At 47.3% G+C, this 22,186-nt stretch overlaps 3 protein-coding genes across 8 annotated transcripts in view; 2 read left to right on the top strand and 1 right to left on the bottom strand.

Moving 5' to 3' along the window:
- The window catches only part of LOC121597677 (aquaporin AQPcic), an 82,065-nt gene that overhangs the window by 44,928 nt on the left and 14,951 nt on the right, over positions 1-22,186 (bottom strand). The window lies entirely within an intron of this gene.
- LOC121597678 (aquaporin AQPAn.G) overlaps positions 1-22,186 on the top strand; it is a 47,572-nt gene that overhangs the window by 18,361 nt on the left and 7,025 nt on the right. For 4 of the 6 annotated variants that reach the window (XM_041923642.1, XM_041923643.1, XM_041923644.1 and 1 more), the window contains exons 3-4: positions 1,963-2,156; positions 21,633-21,776. In XM_041923642.1, the coding sequence (XP_041779576.1) occupies positions 1,963-2,156; positions 21,633-21,776 (338 nt within the window). Of the gene's footprint in view, positions 1-473; positions 1,345-1,962; positions 2,157-21,632; positions 21,777-22,186 lie in introns of those variants that run through there. The other 2 variants (XM_041923640.1, XM_041923646.1) reach the window with 2 other exon arrangements.
- LOC121597674 lies at positions 17,595-21,279 on the top strand. The gene is made up of 2 exons (XM_041923631.1): positions 17,595-17,685; positions 17,784-21,279. Exon 2 carries the CDS (start codon positions 17,805-17,807, stop codon positions 20,856-20,858), a length of 3,054 nt encoding a protein of 1,017 aa, XP_041779565.1. The 5' UTR covers positions 17,595-17,685; positions 17,784-17,804; the 3' UTR covers positions 20,859-21,279.

Raw genomic sequence — 22,186 nt, 5'->3', positions numbered from 1 at the left:
GAGCATTTTTGTAATTATAAATTGATATGTTTATATTGGCAAACGACTACTGGAAGGAAAAATCTCAGTCTTTTCTATCACACAACCTCCTCTGACATCGAGGCAACCCCTTCGAGCTCCCTTTGACCCTTTCCCCTCCACAGCCCGTCGGTGGGTTGCAATTTTTGCCGCGCACTTGGGAGAAGGGCACATTCGCGTTGCATTCGCACTGGTACGTGAAAGCGCGAACAGGCCCCCACGGGTACCACGCGATCGGGCGGGTGTGCAAAAAAAAAAACACACACACACACCCCAGCGCAAGGTAGAAGGGAGCCAAATGGTGATTTGCACCTCCTCCCATCCATACACCCTTCGCCCCACATCGCCATCAAGATCCGCTGTCGAACGGTCGTCGTCGCCGTTGCCGATTGTTTTGCGCTCCACCCGTGCGCTCCGGGCACCCGCCAGCAGTTGCGCTTTGCGCCGCTCAGTAGATAACTTTCCTTCTTGCGAGCCGGTCCATTCGGGGCCCTTTTGAGCGCCAGCAAACAGAGCCAAACGGTTTTAAAGCAACGGAAAGGAGTGAAAAAAGTTTGTGCAAACTTGTCGTCGGTTTATTTTCGGGGGTGACTTTTGTTTCTGTTTCAACTTTGCGTGTGCGGATGTGATTGTGCAGGCATCGTGGCAGCGCCTGCCGTACCGAAATTCACCGCAAACTGTTGCGTGCTGGCATCAGTAACTCCGCGATTTAAATTAACTACAATCAGCCACCAGCCAGTCACTGAATGCCATTTAGGAGCTTTTGGGAGCGATTTTGTACGGGATTTTCGAGCTCGCAGGGTAGCGACTGCTAACAAGCTAAAACAAGGGCTGCTCGTTGATTTATTATCACTTTAACGATTCCCGCGCCTCTGCCTCACTACTCGGTGACGTCCTATCTTGGGCATCGGCAGTGGATGAAACCTACCCATACCCCTAAGCTGTTCTGTGCCTTCCCTTACCGGTCGCAGATTGGAAAGTTTGATCAATATCATAAAATCGGTTTTGATAGTAGCGAAGGCTACTACTACACTACCGGAGCATTGTTTGTTTATGCTCCCGTTCCGCAGTTTCATTCCGCGACATTACGCCAACGGACGTGGTGCCCCTGGAGCAGTGCTCAGAAGTTAGAACTCGCGCGGAATTAACTTTACATCCGGAACATTAAGTGTATCCTTGAAGTGCGTGTGTGGAGCAACCAACTTGGAGCAGTACTCCAGAAACGAATCGAGTTGCAGTACTAGTGCCAGCAACAACTCCATTCCATATCCCGGTCCAGAGCGCGCGAGATGATACCCATCCTCAGCAAGTTTGATCTGAAAGAAGGTAGTGTAGCGTTACGGTGTACTGGTTCGCTCCGTCCATCGTGGTCTCCCGTGGTGCGCTAAATGTTCGCGGTGCGCTTTCATGTGCGTATTATGAAGGCACAGGAGCAGCAAGCAGGTATCGTGTGTGTGGTTTATTGCCCGGCATGAAGGCAACTCAAAAGAGTGCTCAGAATACCCGTTCCGTATTTAGTTCATCCCGCACTCGCACAACCCAATTGGAATGGTTTTTTTTACCAGCCCTGGCGTGACTCTCCACAATTCCAGTGGCGTTAAAATGTGGGCCAAAAACACACACAATCGAAACCAACACGTGACAGGGGTTTCAATTCCGCACCTAGAATTCAATCCTCCGAAAGTAGTGCATGGTTGTGTACGTTTCGATATTTGATTTTGAATTGCGTGGAAATACGTCTTGCTTGCTTGTACGAACATCTCTCAAAGAGCGAGATTAATACATGCAGCATACATTACACGTTACAACTGTTTAGCATTCTCCAACTGTTTTGATATTCATTTCGCAAAACCTTAGTAGTGTAGTAAACATATAAGTAAGTCCCCCATTAAAAGGCACTCATTCTAATCACCCCGTTCTGTTTTTTCTCTTTCGCAATACCAGGAGTGAAACAGATCGTCGGCGTCTCCGATATCACCGAGAACCGCAACATATGGCGCATGCTGGTGGCCGAGTTTCTCGGCACCTTCTTTCTGGTGGCGATCGGCATCGGTAGCACGACCGGCTGGACCGACTACAGTCCCACGCTCACGCAGATTGCGTTCACCTTCGGCCTGGTGGTCGCCACGCTTGCACAGGTAAGAAGAAACCGAGTTGGGAGGGGAGGGCTGCACATAAAACGCATATAAACGCACACCCAGGCTACACGACGCACTGCTCCATGCTCCGAACTCTGGACCAGTTTGTCCACTTTGTGGAGTCACCGAAAAACCAGCCTACTGGGCGGGGGGCTTGCCTTTGCTCTATGTGACCTTCGGCCAGATAACGGATAATGGCCGCCCGATGATCGATCCTGTCGCACGCTTTTTTTTGAATGAATCTCTCAAGCTGAAAGCAGGCCCTGGTCCAGTGGGTGATTCATCGAAGTGTGCTCACTTCACTTTGCGTCTCGAGCTCTACCGAACGATCCATCCCCCCCTTGTACCGGGTGGTGGTATCCTGAGGAGATTTAGATGACTTAAGATTATTCGGCCATTCGGGTTTTTTTTCTGTGACTTGCACGCCAATATTAGTTTGACGAGCTTTTTTTTTTGCTGCCTCGCAGAGGGGTGTCTCCACTTCGAGATGTGCCAAAAGCAACAGGGCTCCTTGCCATAGTGTCTGCTATGAGCCTGTGAGCCGGTGAACGTCAGTCGCTGCTTGGATCTGGAAGGACAACTCGGCCCCAACGCTAACGCTCTTGAATCACCACGGCACCGTGCCCTAGGGCATGGTCATTACTGGTTCTTTCTCGCGTCCGGCGAGCGTGCGCCGTGCGTTGGCTTTTTTCCATTTCATGGGCTTCGGTTTTCTTTCTGCTCGCACGCGTGAACATACACGCAAGCTACTGTAGCACTTTTCCAGCAGCTGTTGGGAATGGGCGTCCGAATGCGAAGGGGTAGTACACACACGCACGCAAGCACGTACGCCTCAATCAAATCCACGTTCATCAGATTCGCTTCATCGCGTCGCCAAAACTGACCCCGTGGAAGGCGTGCGGGTTCGGGTTAGTCGCTTTGATGTCTTTCCCCGCGAGGGGGGATATACAGATGAAGAATCAAACGACGCATGGGTAGCATTTGCGCGTTTTACTGGGACACGGTGGTAGTAGTACGCAGTACGTTTTTGGTTCAGAATTGGGTTTGACTTGGCGCTACTTGGATTACTTTTTGGGGCTTAACGTCTGAATCGACTCCAAGTAGGTATTGTTGGTATCAAAAGCGAATCTCGTTCGAATCATTTACGGCAGTCGGCAGTTAAGCGATTTTATTGTTACGTTCTGTGCAGCAACAGCCACACTAATGGAAATGATATCTTTAGCTTGTCGTCAGTCAGCGGAGGAAAAAGGTCACTGAGAGGTTAACCTGTCCCACCCATATGGCTAGTCCAGTTCCGATACCAGTTCCGAATTGGCCGCTGCACCTGCTCGAACTGCGCAGTCGCCCTGGTCCTGACTGATCCAATTACCCTGTTCCCCTCCGCCATTCTCCTGTCTAACCGAACGAATTCTTGTGCCGATTGTGATCGCATTGACATTCGAATTTCAAAGCCCGGCCGTAGAATGCACGGATTTGTGATGCCTTGAAATGGCCCTACCGTTTGATGGTCCTGGCCAGGTCGGGCTAAAAAGTAGACTTAACGCTTGTCAGCAAAGACATACACACACACACACATACGTGATGTACATACGCAATTGCCACGGGGGCTCGGTGGAATGCTGCATGCCGCAAGGGGTTTGCAAGCTCAGCATTCTTAAGGCACACACATGTTGGAAACTCCTCCAAGGCTGCAGGTCGAACCGAATCGAAATCTTGCCACAAAGAGACCCTGTCGATGGGGTGTAGTAGGGCGCTGCCCTGCCGGGGTTTCGTTGTTTGTATATTGCAATAATTATTATTATTACTCCGGTCATGATAATAATCGTTACCAAACAATAACTAGCTATTAGGCAAGATTAGATCAGGATCGATGCACTCACCCCGAGCTCTGACCCCAGTGCAACCTCTGGAGCATTGCAACCCATCATCATCATCATCGTCGTGCTCGTCATTCGGCAAATGGAGAAGTTGCCCCGTTTACTGCCGGTTTGCACGATGCTTCGCATACCGCGGCTTTTGCTATTGGTTGAAGGTGAAGGTAAGGGTTGGTCTCTCGTACCGCTAACCAACCGTGGGCCGTCAGCAGGATGGCGAAAAGTCAGCATATTCCCAGTGCGCGAAGAGCAGCGTCGTAGCCGCAGCAATCATTGTCTTTGGTTGGCAGCCGGAGCAGGAATTTTCGCCAAACGACGTCAATGCTTTTACGAGATCACCTTTTCCTTGTGATCTTCCGCTGCCAGAGAGAGAGAGAGAGTGGTAGGTGGGAAGGTGGCATCGCAAGGGTGAAGATGTGAGCATGAAGTGGAGTAGAATTATAGCAAACCGCCGCAGGGGCCCCTTTGCAACAAAGTATTTGCGCACTAGGGAAGGATTGACTGAGAAGTTCGTTCGGTCGTTCGTTTTTTTGTTTCCATAGAAGACTACCTTGAGCTGGGTTGGGTCGTTATCGGGTTTAATTAGCTGTATGCGACTAGATATTTTCGGACTAGGTCAATCCGTATGAACAGAGCATCGGTTAGCGCTTTGACAGTGACAGTTTAATTCCGTGTGAACGCTGATGGAAGCCGCGAGATAATAAAATCTCGTTTTAGGATAGCTCCAGTTTTAACGTCAAACCTTCATTTGTTCCGCGATAACCTACAAACATGTCATCTTAATTGCCGTAAAGCGCAGCTAAACATCAAATTAGATAAAACGATAGCGCATCAACTGCAATGCTTTTCGCATTTAACAGATCAATAAATCTTCAGCAAAAGGGTAAGCTTTTGGGAGCAGCCCAACTAAACGAGCCCAAATTACAAGTCATCGTAAAATGTAAGCTCATCTGTATCTTCTCAGACTGAACCCCACACAACACGGCACAGTTTAATCGCGGCTAATTTAGTTGCTTTATCGCGATGCTGATAGTCGGAAGCTAACACGGGGCCGATGCTGTAGCTTCCTCCGGTAGTTGTGTGGGGAAGTCCGCCACTGCGACAGTGATGACAGTTTACGATTTAATTGCTCCAGTGGAAATGTTCCCCCGGCAGCTCCTACTTTGTGGACTTTTTACAGCAGCCCAGGGCCACCTTCGTTACCTCACCGCCCAATAAGCTGTGCGGAGGTAATGCACACGGTGGCTGGGCTTTGCGCTAGTTTTGGCTTTGACTTTTAGCTGCCCCGTTGTTGTTTGAGAAATGCGTACGATAATTAAAAAGATAACAATACTTGAACAACACCTGACCACCGGGAGATCATGGGAGAGACAAAACAAAGAGGACAGGGCGCGCGTTGCTCAGTTAAATATTGAAGCTGCCGCACGGATGCTTATCCTCGGTTGCTGCTTCGCCTGTGACCGCCAAAGTGCGGGCGATCGTTCAAATATTGACACTGGCCGCACGGGTATACAGCCCCGGCTGGGAAGGCCTACTGTGGTTGGGCTGAAAGAAAACGGAACGGCCAGATAGGATCGACTGCACGGCCATAGCCGGAGCTCGAGTAAACAGAGGACTTTGATGGTAAGAGGGTGATTGTAAGACCTGATTTCTTCGTGTGTTGCCCGACACGTTTAGATACAAATCCTTGTGCAAATAACCAAAGACCATCTTCAGATGTGCTATCAGACCTTTAGATAGGGGATCGTGATCGTAATATACACCTGTGCTTGTGTAGAGAAAGAGAGCGGGACTAAATGGTAGATGTGAGACAGAAAAGTGAAAGGAAGCTACTTAGTAACTAAGCACATGTACTGGACGATTTATCTGAGGCGCTACTAGTTGCAGTGGCAGAGCGCGTCTTGTTATGGGATTTAGCAGGCAACACTAACGATTATCAGCTATTAATTTGAGATGTTAGATTTCAGAGGCAACCTTTTCAGTCATCATTTTAATCATGATTCAATTCCCCACCAAACCTTTGTTTCTTGTTCGCAACAGCTGTCACCTGTGTAGGAACGCTCGTCGCCTAACGCCCCGTTCTCACACGATCAAATCATTCCGGCAGGTGCCTAGCCTATGCGATCGTTATCCGGGCCCTGTACGTGGCGCGATTGTGGTACGCATTTAGCAATTCTGGTCATTTTGTTTCATCAAATTACTGACAAGCCCTCCCCGTGTGGCCGTGTTCGATCGCACGTTACGATTGCAAACGCCAAACGGTACCCGTCGTCGTCGTCGTTGTCGGTGGCAACGGTGGCACCGATTAAAGAAATTCGCACTACCTCCCAAACGCTCCGTCTTCGAAACGAACGCGAACTTCAATCCGATCGCTGGTAGCGATTCTCACTCGACACGTACAGTACCAACGTTCAGGGTCAGCGACTGTCACTAGTCACCGGGGTAAAGATAAGCAAAAAAAAAACCAGAGACCCCAGTAAAAGCCGCCCAGAGCATGCCCAACTGTAACTCTGTGCTTGTGTGTGTATGTCTTAGCGTGTGCCAACCAGCCAGCACACCGATCTCGATCAACGTGATGACCACGGAGGAGAACTGCACGAAACCAAGCGTGCATGTAGCTCCCGAACCAGCCAGAGAAGTTCGTTCACTCGAAAGTCCACCGTTTACAGATGGCAATTTGGAGTTGTGCTTTTGCGAATCAATGTCCAACATTTCCAATTGTGCCCACCGGTGCCGTGTGAGCTGTTTCATGAGTGGGATACGGTGAAGGAAGGACCTTCACACACACACACACGGCTAGGGAAGGGTGAGAAGCTGACTCACCTTTGAGGGGGAGCGCGCGAGACAGCAATTGATTCCAAGCGACGTTAACCTGTCAACGCACACTTGCGACGATTTGATGAGGAGTGGTGCGATCTCGAACCTTCACACCGTGTAGGTATCGTTAGATCTAGCAGTTAGAGCCTGCTCTAGCCTTAAATACTTTGTTTTAGATTTTTGGAGTGGTACTTTGCAATGATTCCCAGCCTGGTTGCAGTGTGCCTAGCTAAAGGGATACTCGATAATAACCCAACTTCACAGTACTGTGTTTGTCAAAGGCAGGGTGGTCAACTAGACAATGCTCTCCCCTTTGAAGACATCTGACCAGAGCTGTCAGATTGCCAACAAAACACATTGCGCCCTTTGCAACATGGCAGGACAAGTTAAGAAGTCGTCCCTTTATTTTGCTTGAGAGACCTTAAGAGTGCTTCTGGCATGATCTAGAGGGATCACGCTGTAAATCTTTGAACTGAAAGTTTACTCATAATCTCATAAAAGAGGTAGCGTGGAATTGAACTCTAATGTGTTTTTTGGGAGTGGTGGGGAATAGTTAGAAGAAAAAAACACTCACAACAACAACAATAACAAACGACTCATAGTTCAAGTAGTAAACAACTCAAGGTTTTAGAACTCGCCCCACTTCCACTGGGAACGCGCGCGTTCCGAGCGAACGCTCGCGCGTTCGTCGCTCGACGACGCAGTAAATCTTCCGATACCCATCGGAGCGCGGTATCGAAACGCCTCAACCAAATAATGACTTATTCTTTTGCCGGCTGCGGTGGGATGAGTAGTTGGCAGTCGCGCAAATACACCTCTCTCCCCTTGCGATGGGACTGTGGTTTCTTATATTTATGTTTGCCTCTTCGTTGTTGTCTTTTTCTTCTTCCTTCGCTGATCTTGCCGGTTGTCTCTCTTCTCCCGCCGTGCGCCGGCATCATCAACCCGGGCAGCAGGCAGGACCACACCGGGGCTGCTGGGCTGGCTGGTTGCGTTCGGCAACTTGTTTAGCGAATACATTGCATAATACCGTTCAATATAACTCTCTAACCTTGACATCTCTTACTGGTTCGCTTCGGCTCCCCGGCAGTCCTTTCCCTGCCCAAGTGGGGGGTTGTTTCAAGCGGTGGTTGCTGTGTGTTTGTGTTTGTTTTGTTTCACTCACTCGAAGGACTGGTCCGGGGTATGGGTGCGCTCCGAAGGCGATCGGGCGGCGGCGACCCAGTATTAAGATCAACGGCAAGATCGAAGAAAGAGCTTTTTCCTTCTTTTCTTTCGCCTTCCCTCTTCTGTCCTACCTAAAAGCCCACCCCTGATGAGAAGGAAAAACAAACAAAAAACAGAACCTTACACGCAAAACAGCGGCCGCGCGGTAACAAGATTTTTGCACGCACTACACACCATCGAACATGCTGCTGCTGGCGGCTACCGATTCACCGGTAATGATGATGGTACTACCACACACGCACACACAGATTCGAATTTCCAGATCCCGAGGGGACTCTGTGACAGTGTGGCAGGCGGGGGGAGAGGTCTATTGGAACAATTATTCATCCCTTTACGCCTTTTTTAAAACCGTTTGGCGTGTTTCGTCGCGTAGGCTCTTTCGCGGTTGGCTGTGCTTTCGCGCTACCTACCGCGTACCACACATTGCGTGTATGTGACACTAAGTCGATATGGCGTATCCGCGCGCGAAGGCTCCCTTCTTCACGCGACCCGCAGCACACCAACGTGCGGAAAGTGAATGGGAGGTTTAAGGAGGCAGCAGAAAGCGAGAGCAAAAAAAATACGCCACCACCATCATCGCGGTGAGTGAGTTAAAAGTGAGGCTAGACAAACTGGAACCAGGCCGGCGCGGATACCGGCCGATGATGCTAGGCCCCGGCAACACACCGGGACGCGCGGCACAAGCGCACGGAGGGGCATTACTTTTAATCGGCCGCGGTGGTGTAGCATTAAGGCATCAGCCGCGGTGGCACAAAAAAACAGCTCCCCCCACGACCAAGCTAAAACATGACGAACCGTCATCAGGCTGGCGAAGGATTCCCGCCGGACACGACTTAATCGTGCGGGTTGGTTTTGCGTTTTTTGTTGTTGTTGTTGGTTGGTGGGCTTTTATTTTATTCAGTAACGGCTGTGCGTGCTGCTATCTCTTTTGTTGTTGTGGTGGTTAGCCAGCCTAGTTCCTCGCGATTTTCGACGCACCGAGGCTAAAAGCCCTTGAATTTAGCGGGGCCCATCGAGAGGGGAAGCTGAAACAAATTGGCTCATCCTTGGGTGAAGGGTTTCCTTATTTGAAAGGAAACCCAGTTTTTTATAATGGGTTTTTTGTTAGGTTTGGAATACAATTTTCAACGCTTATTCAAGAAGAATGTAGATTTTTGGTAAGATGTATGATAATATAATAATTAACAACTAGGTTATATGACTTAAATGTAATATTTTAGCTTATTTAGCTTTATCAAAACAGTTTTAATTTTGAGCTTTAAAACTTTGAAGTAGTTACAAATTTACCAAAATCAACTCTAAGTTTGATTAATTATTACTCATTTTTTAAATTAATTCTCTTTAAAATGGCCTGGTTGTCCGTATCACTATTAATCATTAATATTTCAGTTTTTGTTTTATTTTGCATATTTTTGTACGCTCCAAATTATTATTAAAGTTATTATTAACAATTTTTTTAAATTATTATTAGCGCTTAATAGCATTTAAAAAAAATAAAATTTGGTTTAGCTTAAAGCATATCTCCCAGGAGCATTCTTATGTTTATAAAATGTTTAGGCTTGACAAGAATAACAATAAAATAGAAATTAAAATTAATAATATCTGTAAGCATTTCATCAATATTTTTTTTTAAATAGCTCTAAAAACTGCATATTTGCATCTTTCAATAAATAAACTTCTTTTTACAAGTTACAAACACAATTAGTCAACAATTATAATTGTCTAAGACATTTAAATAGGAAGACAATCGTCAAGGTTTACGATCAGCATCTACCGACACGATATCCTTCAAACCGACATGTTCTGCTTTCAAAAACCTTACCCCAAAATGTCACCGTTATCGTCCTATCTTAAAACAGAATGCATCATCTCATCATCATCCTTCCCGCTACCCATCAAACCCACCCAAATCACACCAAACCCGATCGCAATCGCGAACGGGAGGGGGGAGTGGGCGGCTAATGGGTTACACACATTTTTGCAATCCAACCATCCCCTTTTGCACGACACACCGATTTGCTCGTTAGCGAAAGGTCGCAAAATTGTGACGATTCCGGTGGTTCGTGCGCCGCTCATTATGCGCGGAGGGTCAAAGATGAAAGACAAAAGAAGCATCGGGCGCATCAAAAATGCGCGCACTGCGAGAGGATCGTTTTTTGGTCTAGTTTTTGTTAGGTTTCTAAAATCGACCCTGTTTGCTTGGCAAAGTGTGTGGTTTCGACCCACTCGTCGAAAAAAGGGAATTGTTCGCCTATCCTTCGCCCAATCAAACAGCTCTTTGTTGAGGCAAGGACTGATCTCTTCGGGAAAGGAATCGGTCTTCTGAAACGGCAAATCAATCTATACCAATGTGACCCAAAACTGAAATAAGGTGCCACACCACAAAGCACGCCAAGGATGGGGCGCATCTTGCGGTTTTTGTCTAGAATCACCCTGCTTGTGTGTGCTCATTCCTTTGCAGTAACGTGGCGCGCTTTTGGGCAGCGAGAGAACATTAGAATGCGGCGGTAAGCGTACTTTACCGCAAAACGCGCGATCGTGACGGATCGCTTAATGGATCTGTTCTTGTCGGTTTTTTTTTCGGGAAACTATTTAGCATACGCATTGGCGGGTATAATGTATCTCTCCCCCTCCTTACAAATATTCCGTCGTATCGATCAACCATTGACATTGACATTTTATCATTGTCTGCAAAAGTTCACCTTGCCGCGTAGCGATGCCCTTGCTGCGACGGTTTGCTGTGGACAAATTCGACAATGAAATGTTTTCAATCACTTCCGGTCCGGGTTGGGTTTTGCATTTGAAAGGCGTACACATTCCGTTTGGGATTTGGGCGATGTGGACCTAAAAACGAAGAAGAAGTGATTTTGATATTGGTTCTCAAATTTGGTGGGAACAGAACTTACGAGAGAGAGTCCGGGAAGACTTGTCTCCAACTCCAATGACGCAATTCTTTGGCTATGTGCTTTTAGACGTCTTTCCTTGAGTTCCTTTCGCTGGGATATAAATTCCAGAGCATGACATTCGATCCCACCGCAAACATACGAAGCGTTATATTCGTCTATACATTGGTACACAGCAAACTGTTCGCAGTGCCTTAATCAACACACTGCAACATAATATTCGTCTCGCTTTATAAATGCGCCCCATTCGCCAATCATGCCACGCTTGTTCTGCACGTCTCTCCGACGTCTCCGGCCAGAAAATGATCGATGGTATGTTGGCAACAAAGGCTTATTGGTATCCTCCCCCCTCGTACGTTGAAACTCGATCGAACGGCGACACCCCACCCTACGGGTGGTTTACGATTAGCGCATAATGTGAACTAATTATACGCCACGCCATCGCTGGCACCAGCCGGTGCTGAAGAGCGCTCTCCCGCGGACAGGGAGGGTGACAAATGACGGGACCGAACCTCCGAACCTTGACGTGCAGCAGCAGCAACCGTGTGCGCCAGAAGTTCTCGGCCGCCATCCGCGCCACGGCGGCACGTGCAAACTCGCCCACCAGGGCAGGGGAGAGAGGCTATGGATGCGTTCATTGCAGTGCGAGTCGCGACCGATGGCTAGACAGCGACCAGTCAGTTTTTCTCGGTCGTCTTGGCGTACAGTTTGACCGTCGCGAGACGCAAACCGGTTTCCAGCCAGCCCCACACTGCTCTTCGGGCTGCTCCTATTTTCTAGCCACCTGCTAGACCGTTTGCGCGGCGGTGCCCCTAAGACCCTAAAGTGCAGCGAAGTAAAATAGTAATAATAATGAAAAAAGTACACACACACACGCGCGCCCTCGCGATGAATGATTAAACCGTTTTCATTCAGCGAAGTGTCGTTGGCGCGGTCGTTATACTTAAGCTTTTTACCCACAGTCACACCATGCCACCAGTCCACCACTAAACTGGATCGATTGATTGTTGCATCGAGCCGCACACACACACACAAGGGTCGTTTGCGCCGCTCCTTTGCCGCGCATTTAATGCGCATTTGTAATTCTGATCGCGTTAATCAGCATCTCTCTCCCCGGTATGCCGGAGTCCGTCCGGCCGTCCGTTCGTGCGTGCGTGTGCGCGCGGTCAACGATCTGATTCCGAGTCGCTGTCGACCACGGGCAGGTGACGCGAACCGCACATGGTGCGGTGACAGGAAAGAGCGAACTCACACTGTTGCGAAAAGTGGCCATTGCACAGGTTATGCAATTTTGCGCGACTGTGCTCCGCTTGATGCGTGATGCTGTGCGGACCGACGACGGAATCGATGGGAAAATTAAACACTTTAACAAGGAGAGAAAGGAATGACGAAGTCTGACCGAATCAGCACAATGGAAAATCCAACACGAGAATGTGGTCGGTGGTGTTCCCAAATCCTCTGCGCGGGGTTTTAACCACGCTGTCTTGGTGCGCGTGTTTCTGTGTGAGTCGGGGTAATTTGTCAAGAAATTAATTAAGGATTTTTCCCGCTTTGCAAAAAAAAACTGCAACGGAAATCAAGTCACCTTAAATGTAGGTTAATGATTCGACCGAAATGATTGGAAATCGTATTAGTAATCCGTGACTGGAGTACAACAATAGGATTTTCTAGTGAGCTTTTTCTTTACGACAGAGCTCTAGAAACTAATGAATAATGGAATTTTAATTGTATTTATTATTTTTTCATTATTGCCAGTCACATGGTAGTACAGCAGTAAGAGTGAGTAACTATTGTGCAATGTAAAACTTTGTGCATAAAAATTGTGACATTTTATTAGTAAAATTCGTTAAGGATTATCTCTCAAATGTAGTGTAAACATACAAAATAAAACTTGTTTTCAATCGGCAACAGTTTTGATAAGCTTGATTCTTTTTAAATTGGATAGGAGTAAGTTTTTAAACTATGGTAGCATTGGTTCTTGTGTGTTTCTGCACTAAAGTACAATTATAGCGATCATTGTTTCCAGTTTATCTTTTAGTTCATTCTAATATTACATGCCACCATATTTAAAATCAAATAAAAATACATATTCAAATGAATGAAATAAAACAAAAAAATAATCAAATCATAGCACATTTTATCATTATTAAAAATGTATGTGATGAAATTTTAAAAATCCATCAATATCGCAAAACAGCCAAAAGGCACTATGAAAATGACACTTTTTCTCCAGCTCATTGCTGCGATGTTCTTGAGTCGATACATAAAAGGGCTTCAAGCATATGTTTAGCTCCACGTTCTTCAAACACTCCTTGCAAACGCGCACACTATGCCACTCATATTAACTCCACTGCTCCTAATTGACGCATAAATTAGCCCACCATGCACACACTAGAGCCCTTTCCCCCGCGCATCACTCGCGTCAAGCACCGCACGATCGTGATATCGATTGCAAATCGTTGACATTCGCAGTCGCGTGCACTGCTACAGCAAGCGGTAACACATATGCGTGGAAGAGGGGGCAAAAAAGGGCAAAGACCCAAAGGCGAGCAACGCGCGACACACAGTGCGGGCAAACAAGGCACTTGATTTATATTTGTGCATCGCAAATGGTGGTACTTTGACATGATCAGCAAACATGTAATTAATTTCTCATCACAAGCACCCGCGCCAGGAGAGGAAGCCGGCAGACAGCAGGTTTGGCCGGGAGTTCGGGCAATGTGGATATCGAAAGTGTACTTATTTAATTACCGCCTCCTCCTGCTGACATTGCGCTCTGTTTGCAAATGACGCGATGTGATTTTAAAGTCCTCCTAATGTCAACGCATTCTAATTTCGCATTTGGCCTAATGGTGGGAAGACATGTGAAGTGATACTTAAAATCAATCTTCAAGCGCTCATTAGCAGCTCGTTCTGAGCATTATTATGCTACATTCACATTGGACACAGTCTATTTTAAATAATCTTATTAGCTTGACGCTCACAGACCATACCTTAGCCAAACCTATAAATTCTTCCACACAAAACACACGTCCATCCATCCGCTTATCTTCATTTTCACGCCGGGCGCGATGAAAAATGACCGTTCAGCCATGTTGAGTAATGAATTTGTACGGTATAAACATATGACCTTCTGTCACTTGAATTTGCTGCTTGGGAATTGTATTGAGGGGACGAATGAAGGAAACAAGGAATAAAGAATGAGTCTAGCGCAAGCGTTCAATCAGTACAGACGTTCCTCTCTCTACCAGTTGAGAAATTCAATAACTAAAACATTATGGTCCTTCGAACCGGATAGAATTGGCTATCGAGATAACGACAATTCGTTGCACACGGGTGCATTAGTGGCAGTGTATTGTGCGTTTGCTGTTTCGATACTCGTAGAGAGATTGAGGAAGTGTGCATAACGGCAGTGTATTGTTCGCGCGAGTGTCACAGTGTGAGTTGGACACTAGGACATTCAGTGTGCGTGTAAAATAGCTGTGCGCGTTCGGACAGGCTCATACTTGAGCATACGCATGCGTTAGATCGTGCACTTCACAAGTGGCTTAATTGTGAAGTCCAGATACGCAACATTTGGTGCATCGAGCGTTCAAAGTGTAGAACGTTTTCGGTGAGAAGTGTTGTGTAGCTTCAGTGCGGGAGTGCAAGTGTCCCCACAAACCGAGTACCTGACTTCCAATTCGTGGAACGTCGTTGGTGGTATCGTTTGTTCCAGTGTAGGTGCGCAAGTTACCTACACACGCACATCGAGCGTTTTCAATCTGTGGAAACGTGGTCGGTGCGATACATTATTGTGTGTCGTCGAACCGCTGCCGTTCGAATTCACAAGAAATTACCAGTGCAGGTTTGCAAGTTCCTGTACAAAGCATATCGAACGTTTTCAATACGTGGAAACGTGGTCGGTGCCAGTTATTGTTTCTGACGGTCAAGCCTCAGTCTTTTGGACGCTTGTTGAACAATACATTGTTCAAGTGTTAGTGAACATTGAATTCAAAGTTGTATGTTTCAAGTGTAGGTGAGCAAGTTCCCTATACACGTACATCGAACGTTTTCAATCTGTGGAAACGCGGTCGGTACGGTATCTTTTTGCTTGTGATCGATCATCAGTCGTTCGAATACGCAAGAAGTGTTTTCAGTGCAAGGAGGCAAGTTCCCTGCTTAAGGCATATCGAACGTTTTAATTCGTGGAAAACGTGGTCGGTGCTAACAAACGTATTGTGAACAATAAGGTTCGCGCGCGTTATTCAAACGGAGTGAGCGTGTGCGCGAGTGAACAATTCTCTTTTCGGGTTAAGATAAAGGTTCGCGCGCGTTATTCAAACGGAGTGAGCGTGTGCGCGAGTGAACAATTCTCTCTTCTCGGGTAAAGCAAAGTTCCGCGTGTGTTAATCCGGGTGTGTGCGTGAGTGTGCGAACAATAAAACCGCGTGGTTTGAACTAATTCTACGGGTAGAGTACGGGACAAATTGAACTATTTTACGAACATTCAGTGTTGTGAAAAGTGTTTTTTGTTACAAGTGAAAATGCCTGGTTCACCAGTTCCAATGACGTCGGCGGAGTTTGAGGAACAAGACGCATCGCATCGTGTATCACATGTGCAAGCTGCATCAGACAGCGATCATGTCCAAGCCAATCCAATACTGAGGGCAGCCGTGGCAAGAGAAGCTTCGGAGAGTGAGTTTGCAGGTTTTGAATCAGTAAATTCAAGTCCTACTTTTCCAACAGCAGCAATGCTGGCGGAGAAAAGAAAGCGAATGCGTCAGCATTTCGACCAAAGGCTGGACCGCATTGATCAAGCACTACAGCATGCAACAAGAGCGGATGCCGCTTTTCTGAAAGGATGTGCGTCACGCTTGTCGATGCTATCCACGGAATATGAAACATGGCACACCAACAATTTGGTTTCTTCTTCCAATGCACAGTTCGAACAAGAAGAAGAAGAGTACGCCTCTTTCGAGAACCGCCATTTTGAGCTTTCATTGGCAATTGAAAGAAACTTGTCATCAAGTGTAGTTTCCACACCAACACGCGATACCATGCCACACACAAAACTTCCCGAAATGCGCTTGCCAACTTTTGATGGAAAGATGGAAGATTGGTTACCGTTTCGAGATGCCTTTCTCAGTCTTATTGATCGCAATAAGAATTTAGCCGACGTAGACAAGCTACGATACTTAAAAGGCTCTCTTCAAAAGGATGCTCTTAACGTAGTAGGAGACATCGAAATCACCGACGCAAATTATTCTGTTGCCTGGGAAGTATTGAAATCGCGATTCGAAAACAAAAAGCTAGTGGTGAAACGATATCTTGATGGATTATTTGCGATACCACACATGAAAAAGGAATCATACGAATCACTGATTTCTTTAATTGACAGTTTTGAGCGTGGTGTTAAAATGACGACTAGAATGGGAGTGGCCACGGAAGGATGGAGCGTGCTCTTAGCTCACATGGTCTGCTCTAAATTAGACCTGGCCACACTTAAACAATGGGAAATACATCATAGCTCAACCAATGTTCCCACGTATGACGAGATCATGAAATTCCTTCGCAGCCAAGCAACTGTTTTGCAAGCCATGGCTCCAGACAGGAATCGAACAAGTGAAGCAACAACAGCTGGAGGCAGAATGAAAACCCGCAACGAAGTGTACAGCGTGGTTAAGCCGGCCACAAAGGTTTGTTCATTCTGCAAAAGGGCTTCACATGCTGCGTACCTGTGCGAAGTGTTTCGCAATGCATCTGTGGAAAAGCGACACGAGCTAGTGAGGAACGGACAGTTGTGTTTTAACTGTTTGTCGGCGGGTCATCAGCGAAAGGATTGTTCGTCCGGATCTTGCCGTGTATGTCAGCGAAATCATCATACGATGCTTCACAAACCGAATTCTCCAATTGATCAGTCGTCATTAGCATCAGCGTCATCACTGCCGTCTACATCAAATGCAGAAGCAGCTACACCGGCTTCTATTGTTCAACATTGTGCGCGCAACAATTTCGAAAAAATAATCCTGTTACCAACAGCAATGGTACAAGTAGTGAATGTTGACGGAACACGTATCTGGGCTCGAGCTTTACTGGATGGAGGTTCACAGATCAACATTGTTACGGAACGATTGGTACAGCTGTTGAGAGTCCAGAAGAGGAACGAGCATCATCTGCTTGGTGGAATAGGGAAGGCACAGCATTCGTCTCATCATTCTGTGAGCCTTGCTATCCACTCTCACTGCTCTACCTTCAAGGCAAGCTGGAAGTTCCATGTGCTGCGAGAAGTGACGTGGGACCAGCCAGCACATGCAGTCAATCCGGAAGGATTGAACCTACCGAAGGGAGTGACGTTGGCGGATCCTCATTTCTATGAGCCAGGGCCAATTGATCTACTTATTGGGCGAGAAGGTTACAACGATCTACTTTTGGGTAACATTCTTCGGTTGAATAGCCCAAAACTACTACTGCAAAACACGGAGCTGGGTTGGATTGTCTCAGGTCAGGTAAGCCAAGGTCTAACACACTCTTCCTTAGTGCTCAACGTCATGACGCTGAATGACCAACTAAGCCGGTTTTGGGAACTGGAAGGCTGCTACTCCCCTGCGATGTTATCCGTCGAGGAAGCTGAGTGTGAGGCAGCATTTGTACAAACAACTTCACGAGACCACGAAGGCCGTTTCGTGGTAGCCTTACCAACGCGTACTGAAAGGCTTAATCAACTAGGTGACTCTTATGAAGCTGCATCACGGCGGCTACAATCGCTCTGTAGGCGATTAAATATCGACTCGAAATTGAAGCAGGAATATTCTAAATTCCTACAGGAGTATCTCGATCTAGGACACATGGAAGAAATTCCATCTGACCGCCATGACATTGGAAAGACATATTACATGCCGCATCATTGTGTAGTAAGACCCGACAGCCTCACGACTAAGCTAAGAGTCGTATTTGATGCATCCAGTTCTACTGATACAGGGGTATCCCTCAACGATGCACTGATGGTGGGACCTTCAGTGCAAGATGATCTTTTGTCGTTGTTACTCCGATTTAGAGTACCCAGATTTGCGATTTTGGCTGACATTGAAAAAATGTATCGCCAAATTTGGGTGAAGGAATCCGATCGTCCACTTCAACGCATCCTGTGGAAAGAATCTGCTGATGATAGAATTCGCATCTATCAGCTGAAAACCGTTACGTACGGCACAGCCTGCGCACCTTACTTGGCCACCCGTTGTCTGCAAGCGTTGGCTAAGGAAGGAGAAACAAGATATCCCAGGGCATCCAAGGTCCTCGAGCAAGATTTTTACATGGATGACATGATCACCGGTGTGGAATCTGTTGAAGATGGCCGGATTATTTGCAGCGAAATAAATCAGCTTCTACAATCGGCAGGATTTCACCTGCGCAAATGGGCTTCAAACTCGTCTGAGTTACTGGAGCAAATACCAGCTGAACTACAAATCGAGGGAGATGTTTTGAACATCGATCGCAGCACATCCATCAAGGCTTTGGGTTTAAGATGGATGCCATCATCGGACCAGCTAGGGTTTAGTGTGCCTGGTTGGAAGGAATCAGAAATCATCACCAAACGCATTGCGTTATCAGACTCAGCTAAGTTGTTCGATCCTCTTGGACTGTTAGGACCAGTCATTGTAGTAGCAAAGTGTTTCATGCAGGAGCTCTGGAAGAACGAAAATACCTGGGATGAACCTTTGGAGTCTGAACGGCAACAATTCTGGTTGCGCTTCAGAGAACAACTCGCTGATCTGACTAGCTTGACAATTCCACGACGAGCAATTGGTGGAACAGTGCGAATTGAAGCTCACGGATTTAGTGATGCTTCCCTACGGGCTTATGGCGCCTGTATCTACATACGAGCAGAATCGTCCGATGGCCAAGTCTCAGTACGGTTGTTATGTGCTAAGTCAAAGGTGGCACCGATACCTAATACCAAACGGAAGAAAAACGTGTCCCTTCCACGGCTCGAGTTGTCGGGAGCGTTGTTACTATCACACTTATGGCAGAAGGTGAAGCAAGGGGTGAAATTGGAGCTTAAAATCAACTTCTGGGTTGATTCAACGATAGTTCTTCATTGGCTTTCAAGCAGTCCTTCCCGTTGGAAACAGTTCGTTGCGAACCGAGTTGCGGAAATCCAGCACCAAACCTACAAGATGCCTTGGAGTTATGTGGCCAGCGAGCACAATCCAGCTGACATTATTTCCAGGGGAATGATGCCTTTGCAGCTCATGGATTCCCAACTTTGGTGGCAAGGGCCCTCATGGTTGCATCTTCCAAGTCAAGCTTGGCCTACGAACAAACCCAATACTGAAATTTCCTCGGAAGATTTGGAAGAGCGATCGATTGTAGCCACATCTCAACAGGTACCGCCAAATTTTCTATTCGATCTTTCTTCATCTTACGAAAAATTGGTGCGACTTACGGCATATCTGCTGCGATTCATGTACAATTGTCAACCGACACACCGCGGAAATCTACGAAAGGGGTTTCTAAAAATAGATGAATTAGTGTCAGCGTCTCTAACGCTCGTTCGTCTGGCCCAACAAGAAACCTTTGCTGAGGAGCTTCGGGATGTTCGTCAAACTGGAGCGGTCAAGCCGAACTCAAAACTGAAAACGCTAACACCTATTCTGAAAGAGGGTATCCTACGTGTGGGTGGTCGTTTGCGAAACGCGCCTGTTTCGTATGAACGCAAACATCCGATAATTTTAGCGTTTTCTCACCCATTGACCCTACTGATTGCGCGTTCTTATCATCGACAATATCTGCATGCGGGACAACAAGAGCTCATATCTAGCCTGCGTGAGAGATTCTGGCCCCTTCGCGTACGCAACCTGGCACGAAAGGTCGTATATGAGTGTGTAAGTTGTTTCCGATCCAAACCAACAACGGCAGAGCAAATCATGGGAGATTTGCCCAGCGAACGCGTAAACCCAGTTCTCCCATTCTACAACACTGGTGTGGATCTGTGTGGTCCATTATTCTATAGACAAACCAACAAGAAGGCTGCTCCAATCAAATGCTATGTTGCTGTTTTCGTCTGTCTTGTGATCAAGGCAGTACATGTGGAGCTTATTGCCGATTTGTCTACTCCAGCCTTCATTTCTACATTGAAGCGTTTCATAGCTCGTCGCGGTAAACCATCCGTAATCCAGTGCGACAACGCCAAAAATTTCCGGGGAGCTGATCGAGCGCTCAAGGAGATGTATGAGCTGTTCCAGAAACAACAACATCAGGATGCTGTTACAACTTACTGCGGAACGGAAGGGATCACCTTCAACTTCATCCCTCCGCGGTCACCCCATTTCGGTGGGATCTGGGAGGCCGCAGTGAAGTCGCTTAAACGGCATCTCAAGGCGACGATAGGATCCAGTATCTTGCGGCGAGACGACCTGGAAACTATCTTAGTTCAAGTGGAGGCTTGTTTGAACTCGCGACCGTTAACTGCACTTTCCAACGATCCAGAGGACCTGGAAATTCTGACACCGGGTCATTTTTTGATTCAACGGGCGCTTACATCGGTCCCTGAGCCATCTTATGCTGAGATTCCAGGCAACCGCCTGGACCGCTATCAACAATTGCAGGAGTATGTTCGGCGGATTTGGAAGCGATGGAATCGAGACTACTTGTCTGGTTTGCATCCGCGTACCCGGTGGACTTCAAGGCGAGACAACGTTCGGGAGGGCACTATGGTCCTGCTGAAGGAGGACAACCTTCCCCCTCTCAAATGGCGCTTCGGCCGAGTGCTGAAGATTTATCCTGGTGATGACGGCTTGGTTCGAGTGGTTGATGTGAAAACGAAGGATGGAATTTACAGAAGAGCCATCACCAAGATCTGCATACTGCCCGGACAGAAGGAAGAAAGAGAGGTTTCGTAATAAGGGTTGAAAGCTACCTTTCAACGGGGGGCGGCTATGTTGAGTAATGAATTTGTACGGTATAAACATATGACCTTCTGTCACTTGAATTTGCTGCTTGGGAATTGTATTGAGGGGACGAATGAAGGAAACAAGGAATAAAGAATGAGTCTAGCGCAAGCGTTCAATCAGTACAGACGTTACTCTCTCTACCAGTTGAGAAATTCAATAACTAAAACAAGCCACGTTAACGCCTTTCGATGCCAAAAAATCGTGCCTAAAACGTGACGCGAACGTGCGGGGAAGAGGGCGTGCTAACTGGGCACGTTTACGGAGGCGGCGCCCGCACGAGCCCCGTGTCTGAGAGGTTTCTAAAAAGCAGTGGAAAAACACCGAAACGACAGACGCAACAAAACTGGGCAGAAAACAAATGCGCGTGAGAAAATCGCACCAAGCAGCACAGCCCCACACATCGCCTCCTCAAATATACGTGCAAACACAATAAATCCATCCACAACACGATGGAGCGGTTTCGGAAGGTGCATGAGCGTAACAAATTGGCGAATCTGATCGCAAAGCAAAAAAAAACCGCTGCTCCATTCGAGCGCGCGCGCACGCTCGCGCATATGTGGAGCACGTGGTCGTTAGACGGGATCGCGCGCACGCGGGCTCGTGCACCATTTCTCATACCCTTAGCGAAGCGCTCGGGGATCGATCTCGCTGATCGAATATTTTCTCACCTTTTAGTTTTTCTATTGTGTTTTCATCTTTTGTGTTTTTTCTGCATTTTTTCAGGCATTTGGGCACGTGAGCGGATGCCACATCAATCCGGCCGTCACGATCGGGCTGATGGTAACGGCCGACGTCAGCATACTGAAGGGTGCTTTCTACATCGTTTCCCAGTGCATCGGCGCAATTGCGGGTGCAGCCGTCATTAAGGTACGTGTGTCCGTGTGGGATAACATTTTCGCTGAGCGATATTTTCAATCTTTTCTCCATTTTATCTCGCATACAAAATCACAAGCTATATCGATTTTTTCCACAAAAGTACTACTCAACAAATGCACTCTCCCAAGGCTGTTTACTGACAAAACAAATCGTACGCGTGCAGAGCGCGACGTGAATCCTCCCATCGGGGTGTTGTAACTGCCCTTTACTATGCTTTGAATTTTAAATGGCGGAAAACTGTGTCAACAGTTCCCCGTTGTCGTGCAGCACATGCACACCACACGCTCTTTCCAAAGGTGTCTGTGCACCGTATGTGTGCTCTCCCACACTGGAACTGTGCCTCTACATGTTGAATGGAACGGAAACAACGCCTTGTCTGCGCGTCGAGGTGCTTTAGAACG

This window comes from Anopheles merus, chromosome 3R, assembly GCF_017562075.2.
Source record: "Anopheles merus strain MAF chromosome 3R, AmerM5.1, whole genome shotgun sequence".
In the NCBI taxonomy this organism is placed as follows: domain Eukaryota; kingdom Metazoa; phylum Arthropoda; class Insecta; order Diptera; family Culicidae; genus Anopheles; species Anopheles merus.
The sequence above is the reverse complement of the archived record's forward strand: the minus strand, read 5'-3'. Positions and strand labels throughout refer to the sequence as shown.